This window comes from Borostomias antarcticus (assembly GCF_949987555.1).
Source record: "Borostomias antarcticus genome assembly, chromosome: 6".
NCBI lineage: Eukaryota > Metazoa > Chordata > Actinopteri > Stomiiformes > Stomiidae > Borostomias > Borostomias antarcticus.
The window spans coordinates 28,122,599-28,132,109 of record NC_140239.1 but is presented as its reverse complement, the minus strand read 5'-3'; the positions used below and the strand labels follow the sequence as shown (position 1 = coordinate 28,132,109).

The following is a 9,511-nucleotide window of genomic DNA, read 5'->3' as shown; positions in this document are numbered from 1 at the left end:
GTTAAATGCAGTTATTCTAAGTCGCTTTGGATAAAGGTTTGCTAAATGACTTGAGTAGGCTAAAGTGGGCAGTAGGCCTACTGTACACCTACCTAAATGCACTTTATGCCCCCCCCCCCCACCACCACCAGAACTAAAGATGTCTGGCCGTGGGAAGAAGGAAGTCAAAAAGGGCAAGACCAGTACCAGCCGCTCCTCCAGAGCAGGTCTCACCTTCCCGGTGAGCCGCATTGCCCGTTTGCTGAAGAAGGGTAACTATGCTGAACGTATCGGTGCCGGGGCCCCTGTGTACCTGGCGGCCATCTTGGAGTATCTGTGCGCCGAGGTGCTGGAGTTGGCGGGAAATGCCAGTCGTGACAACAAGAAGCGGCGCATCACTCCCCGACACATCCAGCTGGCGGTGAGGAATGACGAGGAGCTCGGCGTGCTTCTGGGTAGCGTAGTCATCTCTGAGGGGGGAGTCCTGCCAAACATCCAAGCCCAGCTTCTCCCCAAGAAGACAGGCGTGTCCCGTGATGGCGGCACTAAAGACATTCATGATGTTCAGTCTCAAGAGTTTTAGTGATTCATTTGTGATTTTTAAATTTGGCACTTGTAAATCCATTAAAGTATTAAAGTATTAATGTAATCAATTGTGACTGGTTTTGCCTGCAAGTCAAATGTCTTGGGATTTCCAACTTGCCAAAAATGACTCTACCAGCATGGGGTTAATTTAAGACCTAATTTCTCTTCAGACCATCCTTAATGAACACCATTCACTGTCAACTGGGGCCCATCTTTACCCAGATGTTCCTCAACACCAGGGCTGCGTTCCGAATCGCATACTTCTACTTACTACCAGTACCTACTAGCTGCCATTAGGAAGTATGTACTTTGCAAGTAGTAGGCATCCAATTGGGACATACTACCTTGTCATAACACCTTGTCATAACATTGTTCCTTGAAATTCGCCCACATCCATCGCTGTTCATAACGCGACATTGGTCTACAGCTGTCAAAACTCGCACATGTGACGCACATTTCCACTGCGCACAGGATTGTGGGTCAGAATAGCCAGAAAAGCCTGCTGGCTTGCATACTGCAAAATACGACCGGATGTAGTAGGACATCCTGGTATTTTTGCCATACTGCATGTGGCATACTATGTATTGGGACATACTACATCCTGTTTTGGTATACTATATAGTAGGGTAGTATGCGATTCGGAACGCAGCCCAGCTTTGTCCCCCGGGCCTGGAAAATGGCAACCATTGTCCCAGTGCCTAAAATGGCATGCACAAAATCAAACATTTTAGACCCGTCTCCCTCACACCTCTTAATTGCACTGAAACGGACATTTGAGATCATCTAACTTCCGTAGTTTGACGTATTTCTGACGCAAACAAGCTATGAGGGTGAGATGTTTAGAGGAATTTGATTGGAACATTGACAAGTGGACGGGTTTTAAGAACTTTAGACAGATTCGATAGAAGGATAGCGTTGATTGACGGGTGGATGTCGTGAGATTATTGGCCTAAAATCGAAGGTACCTGTTATTGCACGTGACCTACCGTTTTCCAGGAAGTAAGAAATTATATACTTTGATAAGATTACAACAAAAGTAGAATTTTGTCTTTTTTGGAATACATTGAATAGGTGAACCAAAATGGGACAGAATGCTTTTTTCATTTCAGTGCGACTTTAAGCAAATGTATGGAAGCTCTAGTGGGCATGGGCAAGGAACTCGTCTCAAAACCACAGAGCTCATGGACCTCATACAGTTTGTATCGTGCCAGCTGAGGTGTGGAGGACGCTACTCCCTTCTGGACAGTACATGGTCATCTAGACACTGCCAACACACGTCCATGTACTTTTTATGTTCTTCGCTGCTTTTAATACAGTCCAGCCCCATCTTCCGAGACTCGGGGTAACCTGAACATTGTCGGCAGCCTTGTCCTGTGGGTTAGGGAGTACCTGAGCGGGAAGCCCCAGTGGGTGTTCCACAGGGGTGCGTTCTCTCTCCTTCTATTCTCCGTATACACATGAGGTACAAAGGTAAAGATGTCTCCCTGATAAACAAAACATGCTGATGGTTGCATGCCTGCAGGATGTCAGCCCTTCTCTACCCACAGCACAGCTTGCCGCCGCCGCCTTTGACCGCAGCTTCCTTGACAATGTCAGTAAGACCAAGGGGTAGGATGGGAGCAGGCAGCATAGGGTCTGCCTTCACGCCTGCTATCATGAAGGGGCAAGAAGTGGAATAGGCCACCCACTTTAAATATCTGCGAACAATCATTCACTTTAAAGACCAATGTAGACTGCATCTATAAAGTGACTCAGGAAACTGAGGAGATTCAGCGCCAGCAAACACACCCTGACCACGGTCTACAGGTCACAGGTCTACAGGTCACCCTGACCACAGTCTACAGGTCACAGGTCTACAGGTCACAGGTCTACAGGTCACCCTGACCACAGTCTACAGGTCACAGGTCTACAGGTCACCCTGACCACGGTCTACAGGTCACTCACTGAGAATGTTCTCACTTTCAACACCGTCTCCAGGGCTGCGTTCAAATTCAGCTAACGGAGGCGAACGTTCGTCGCAAACATGTTTTCTCCAAACAGTCACATTTGAACGGCTTTAATGAACGCTCCAAATAGTTCAACTGGTGACACATAGCAACTGGTGTGGGAATCTTTCAGTTAGACACAGGAACACGCTGACTCAGGTGGTCAACCAGGCCAGCAAGATCACCAGAGACAAACAACTACAACTCCAGACCCTGTACAATCGGTCCATGACACACAACCCCCCCCCAGATCTACAACAACCCCACCCACCCCCTTCACTCCAGCTGTTGCCATGTGGCAGGAGACTCAAGGTTGCAGAAAAGGAGAAAACGCATGCCTAGAAAGCTAGGAGAGGTGCTGGAGACAGGGAACAAAACTGATAGGAATGAAAGATGATGAAGAATGAAGTGATGAAGGCTAAGGCTGAAATGTTGTCCTTTTACATCGTTTTTTGCATCTAGACAAGAGTGTGCAGTGTCTTTCTTTCTTATCAGGAGACTCAAGGTCCCACTAGCCAGGAAGAACGGATACAAGAAGTGTTGCGCCCTCTGCTGTAACGATTCTAAACAGGGACACGCTATATAGTACAATATTTTCCATCTTATTTTCCTGTTTTTTGTTTATTTTATGTATTTTTATGTAAAGGACTCTGTGCATTCACACTCTGTTGTAAAGCACTTTGAGCTGCATTTGTTTGTATGAGATGTGCTATACAAATAAAGTTTTTTTGTATTGTTATTATTATTATTATTATTAATAACAATAACCCCCCAAGCCCAAGAACACACGACACCACTGCTGCTTTAACTGTATTCAATGTCTATGTTTTTATGCATGTTTTTCATTGTCTGTTTTTATATTGGTGCCAGAGTGCCAAACGTGTAAACCAATTGGACAATAACGTTTTCTTATCTCTAAATGCACCGAGTATACAAGATATATGACAATAATGCAATAAAGTCTAATCTCAAGTTGTACAGTGTGGGTCAATTCAAGTCAAACCAGGAGTATGCCATGTTAGTGAATAACAAGTAAACTGTAAGATGATGACTATTCACAATAACTGTCCTGTCCAAGAAACATCTGGCACCAGAGCAAACTGTCTTAGCTCCCTCCAAGCGGGCTCAGGTCCACAGTGTTTAAAATAAGACATACTCTATGAACACTTATTTGTTGGTGGAGAAGGCTATCATGGGGAAGATGAGGTCATGAGTCAATGAAAGTGTTGCACAAAGGTTTTTCTCACAGCTGTGCTGTAGTAGAGTCAAACAGAGAGATTGAAATGATTAACGTGTAGGTATGCAGTAGATTAGAAACACAGGTCCCCAGATGAGAGGAGTTTAATTTACAGAGTAGTGATTTTTAAAATAAACATGTCAAATCATGGTTTTACAGTAGTCTACATGAAGCAGGTGTACTGTTAAGGTCAGTGTTGTTGGTACCCAGCAGGTCCATGAGCTCCACTCACTCAGGTTCAGGTACAGGTTCATCCAGTCTCTGGCTGGAGTAGTGCTGCCCCCTAGAGGTCATCCTGATGCAAGCGCAGCTCTCAGCATCCAGACAACCGTTCCATACTCTTTGGCCTCAGGTATGTTAAGCGCTTAGCTGCTGTTAGCCGACTACCCACAATGCCACACCGTTTTGTAACACAACATGTTACGTGATTCGTTGATTTGTGAACCATTTCTAGAAAAGGTTCACAAAGAAAGAAACGTAATTTAGCCAAGTGAGTCTGGATTAACCATGGGATTAACATGACATGATCACCGAACCCAATGCTGCGCCAGACGTATTATACCAGCTATATGTATTAGCACTAACGTTATAGGCTATACGTATTATTTTTTAATTCGCTTTCTGACCCGTCTTATGTTCCGTAGAAACGTGTGAGTGCATCTGACTACTACATTTCTGATTACATCCATGATCAAAAAAGTTTTAAAGTTTTATTCCGAAAGTAGGGCTATTATTAACAGTCTGGTGTTACGGCAAATTACAAGGACCACATCCTCTTCAGGGTGAGCTGCAAAGTATCTCTTTCCATCCCATTATATCAACACTGAAACTTATTTGTTTGCCCATTTGTTAATATTATTTTTTTAGCCCATTGATTCTTCATTGCTCGATGAGTGAACTCCTGCAGTAGAGTCGCTTTCCTTCTGGCTATCAGGGCTCAGAAGTCCGGGGAGGAGAGGTTATGTTTTCGGTGCTGTGTTCGTGTTCGCTCTCATGTATCAGTAGGCTACAGGATTCACGTTACGCAACGTTACGAACACGCTGGAGGGATGTAGCGGAGCGGATCCGTTCATCTGACCCCAGCTTTGTCAAACTTTAGCTGCTCATAAACTGCAATGATGATACACCACGAGTATATATTTCTTTTATATATATAAAGTGCACCTACTGTTTTTTTTTCGTTTTGTTCCCCCATACGGGAAAAAAGGCCATATTGAGATTAAATATATATATAGGCTACATACACTATATTGCCAAAAGTATTCACTCACTCATCCAACAGATGACAGAGCGGGGTCAGCGGATGCTGAGGCACATAGTGCGCAAAGGTCGCCAACTTTCTGCAGTCAATCGCTACAGACCTCCAAACTTATGGTCTTCAGATTAGCTCAAGAACAGTGCGTAGAGAGCTTCATGGAATGGGTTTCCATGGCCGAGCAGCTGCATCCAAGCCATACATCACCAAGTGCAATGCAAAGCGTCGGTGCAGTGGTGTAAAGCACGCCGCCACTGGACTCTAGAGCAGTAAAGGCAGATGAGCGAATACTTTTGGCAATATAGTGTATATGGGTATAACACATATCCTAGCATATGTTTTAGAATACATAAGCATATATGTGACATATATTTCAGAATACATAAGAAATGGCCGTTTTAATATATTTAAATATATGTTGCCCTTATATCACCATATATGAACATATATTTAAATAACATATCCATATGTTATTCATACATGTACATACGTATATCCTAAAATATATGGATGGTATAACATTAATATATTAAACATACATATAGGTTCTTATATTTATGAACATGTATAATTATATTACGTATACATATACATACTTATATCTTCAAATATAGGCTATGTGATGTACAGTATATGGCGATATATGGCCTTTTTTTTTTCGTATGGGCCCTATTGTTTCCAATGATGTTTATAGGCTATCCTATCCCGCCTAGCAATGATAAGCCCACTTTGTTGTAGAGTGCTGACTGATGCAGAAGTGCTGGCTTGATTATATCTTTTCCACTTGAGTTATGACCTTGCCTCAAAAAGTAAGCCTATATGGAAATAAGATATATGAATGACATATGTAACCATTCTACCTTAAACTTGTATTGGCTTTGTATCTGTATGATGTGACCTATACTGCCTACTGCGTCTTTAAAATGTAATTGTGTATTGTTGACTGTATATATCACTTGATTCAAACACCATCCGTGCTCTGATGAAGGCCGAGAGGCCAAAACGTTAGCTTGAACCAAAATACATTGATGAAATTGAGGCACTGTCCACTGCACATCCTTGGATGTTATTCTTTCAAGAGTATATTTTTGACATTTGTCTCCTCGTATCGGTACCCTAATGTCACCCTACTGACGAGTATTCTACAGTAGATACTTTTATCATCATGTATGGAAACTAAATTGCATTTAGACACATTGCTAAGGCCTACAGTAAGTACGCTGTGTGTTTCCTTTAACAGAAACTCCGAAATGACTGAGCTGCGCAGCTCGGCTATCCGGGAAGCCCTTTGGGGAATGTGCGCAGCGGACGCCATGTCCATGCCTGTGCACTGGTATTACAGCGTCCACGACATCAGGAAAGACTTCGGCGGTTGGATAACTGGCTTCAATGCGCCCAAGGACAGACATCCATCCAGCATCCTCACCCTGTCCAACGCAGGTGCTCAAAAGCTCTGCTGTGCAACCATTTGAATAGAAATAATAGAAATAGAAATTAATATTAATATAAATAATATATTAATATTCATAGAAATAATAGAAATAATATCCATCATAACATCAAAATAGGAATTGCTCACATGCTAAATATAATGTCATGAGCCTACTTTGAATGCGATGTATTCTTTATCCACACGTTCCAGAAAGCTGCTTTGCTTGGATAGGCCTGCATGTTGATTGAGTGTGTTGTGTGTCTCCCCATGGTGGAGCACAGCTGGTAGCGGTCGCTCGGCGTGGTCGTCCTCGGGAAACCGCCCCGACGTGGTTGGGAGTGTTATCCTCCACGACAAGCTGAAGTTCTGGAAGGATGCGGGGGGATCAGTCCACTACCACCAAGGTACTGCGCGCGCACACACACACACACACACACACACACACACACACACACACACACACACACACACATACTGTACACACACTGTTACACTGAGGTCAGACCTCTCTTTTGTACCATCGGCTCCAAGCTGCATTTTTTCTGAAACTATGGTGTCGACTTGACACTGAATTTGATAAATTCCTGTAGCAGAGCCAGAAGACATTTTTCACGGACGTCCTCATCGACTGATCCCTCTTGATTTATCATAAGACTACAGAGACATTTACAGTACATTATAGTCATTTAGCTGAAGATTTTATCCAAAGCGACTTAGAATAATTGCATTTAGGAAAAGTCAGTGTAGTACTACTTGCCAGAACTCATACGTGCATCTCCTTTCTAAAACAAGTGACTAAGAGCATAGGTGCTTAATGGGGAGGATCATTATGTTGTATTTAGAGAGAATGCCAAGGGAGCCAAGGGTAAAAAGGAGTGGGGTTGGCTGGATTGGGACAGCTGATGACACAGAGTGGGAAGGAGCTAGTCACGAGGGGGTAGGGGGCCTTTCCAGGAGCCATTAGGTGGACCTTGGCCGAGGACAGGGGCGGGGGGGGGTGTTCTCTGGGACCTGCTACAGGGTGGCCTGCAGGAGACAGGGTGTCCACAGGACCTGTTTAGAGTATAAGAGGGAGAGACACTAGGGAGGAGGGAGGAGGACAGGGTTAGTGGCTGTACTGGACATCCACAGCAGACACGGGGGTATCTATCGGACTCAGGGTGGTCTGCAGGTGACAGTAGGGCATCCACTGGACCTGGTTAGAAGGTAGGAGGAAGAGAGAGAGGCACTAGGGAGGGGGGAGGCAGAAAAGGGTTGGTAGCACGCAGAGCCATAAAAGCAACACAGATATTAAAATAGAACGTGCCAGTTGCAGGGCAACCAGCATCTGTATACACATCTAAATATACCCAGAGTGCATAACAGGATATACACCATGTATACAGAGGATTCACAAGCAGGCTGGAGGCTGCCACTGAAAAGGTACGTCTTGAGATCTTGCTTAAAGGTTGCCCACCAGCGTTTTGCTTTTTTAAAACTCATTTAGTTCATTTTTGCGTATCACCACCCACGTTCATCAATAAAAAACCTGTCATTTGATATGTCAGGAGAGGTTGGAGCTCCACACACTGGCCATAACGTAGCCTTCCATGCTAGCGCGTTCCTCGGCCTTGCTCAGACAAGTTGACTCATGAGCCACAGAGCAGAGCTTCCTGTTGTTATAAGAGGCAGGTGGTCTGGGAGGATGTTGTAGTTGATGACCTGGTTTTTCTTGCCATTTAGCCTGAGACCAACCTTGGCACACTCTGTCTCCACTCTGATCAAGAGCCCCTGTGCCATTTACTATTAGCATTGGGTTTACATCCAAAATATTGCCAAATAGGCGCATTTGCCTTTGTCTTTGACACTGGCATCATCTTGTGTGACCAACACTAGAGACTCAGCCTTTTGAAATCAGGTGCGTTTTAAATCAGTGAACAAAGTGAACTCACTATTTCTTTTTTCAGTTTTCTTTGTGTTCACCACAATTGTGCGTAGTGTTTTCTGCAGATTTGATCAGTGCCTCAACCTGTTTTAAGAAGCAACTTGACCTTAGCAGTGACATCAACAGTAATATTATGATGGTTATTCAATTACCTTGATGCAACCACATATCAATCACAGAGGCAGATTCATATAACAGACAACTCTGCTCCACATGCTGTATGAATCTGCCTGTGATTGATACAGTATGTGGTTGCATGAAGGTAGTTGAATAACCATCATAATATTACTGTTGATGTCACTGCTAAGGTCAAGTTGCCTCATTAAACGGGTTGAGGGAGTGATACTGTACAATCTGCCTTATTGATGTAGTTGCATCATGGGAGTTGAATGACCATCATAGTATTATTGTTGATGTCACTACCAACAACATTCCTGATAGACGTCTAGAAAATAGAAGGTGGAAATATCAAATATCAGTGATTAAATCTGTGACACAGACAGCAAACGCTGTGGGGTTATACTCACAACACCAAGGGCAGTTACAATTCACCATTCAAATCGTCACCTCCGGCATACACCACACACCGAAACAAATTTGTTTTTCTTTCATGCCAGAAACCGAAACGAATGCACCCAAAACTGAACAACTAACAGCCTTGTTTCAACACTTTAACAACAAACTATTGATCTGACTATAAAAGATTTAGCTTTAAGATTGATGCTTGTTGAAAATGCATTTGTATGTGTGTGTGTGTGTGTGCGTGTGTGTGTGTGTGTGTGTGTGCATTCGTGCACGTGTGTGACGTCCAGCATGTCAGACCTGTGCCCTGTGTGTTGCAGGACTGCAGGCAGGAAGTAACACGCTGAACGCCGTCTGCTCTCTGAGGGCAGCACGGGCGCTGGCGCGGGGGCGCTTCCCTGACCCGTCGGCCCCGGAGGCGCGGGGCGCCGTTCTGGCCGACTACGCCCGGTTCATGACCACGCCGGGGTCACACGAGGACACGTACGCGGAGTCCTTTCACCGGTCCTTCTTCTCTGACTGGCAGGACCCTAGACCCACCTCCCCCAGCAAGGTACACACACACACACACCCACACAGACACACACAGACA

At 44.4% G+C, this 9,511-nt stretch overlaps 2 protein-coding genes across 3 annotated transcripts in view; both read left to right on the top strand.

Annotated features, from left to right (window-relative positions):
- Window positions 1–139: 139 nt before the first annotated feature.
- h2af1al (H2A histone family member 1a like) lies at window positions 140–562 on the top strand (the record flags this gene model as incomplete). Its single annotated transcript, XM_084440379.1, has 1 exon — window positions 140–562. The coding sequence occupies one exon, from the start codon at window positions 140–142 to the stop codon at window positions 560–562; it is 423 nt and encodes a 140-aa protein (XP_084296505.1).
- Window positions 563–4,261: 3,699 nt separating this feature from the next.
- Window positions 4,262–9,511, top strand: part of LOC311310800 (uncharacterized protein) — a 10,702-nt gene continuing 5,452 nt past the window's right edge. The window contains exons 1-4 of one of the 2 annotated variants that reach the window (XM_084440372.1): window positions 4,262–4,434; window positions 6,282–6,481; window positions 6,755–6,877; window positions 9,240–9,472. In XM_084440372.1, coding sequence (XP_084296498.1) covers window positions 6,292–6,481; window positions 6,755–6,877; window positions 9,240–9,472 — 546 coding nt within the window. In that variant the 5' untranslated portion in view covers window positions 4,262–4,434; window positions 6,282–6,291. Of the gene's footprint in view, window positions 4,569–6,281; window positions 6,482–6,754; window positions 6,878–9,239; window positions 9,473–9,511 lie in introns of both variants that reach the window. The other variant, XM_084440371.1, reaches the window with a different exon arrangement.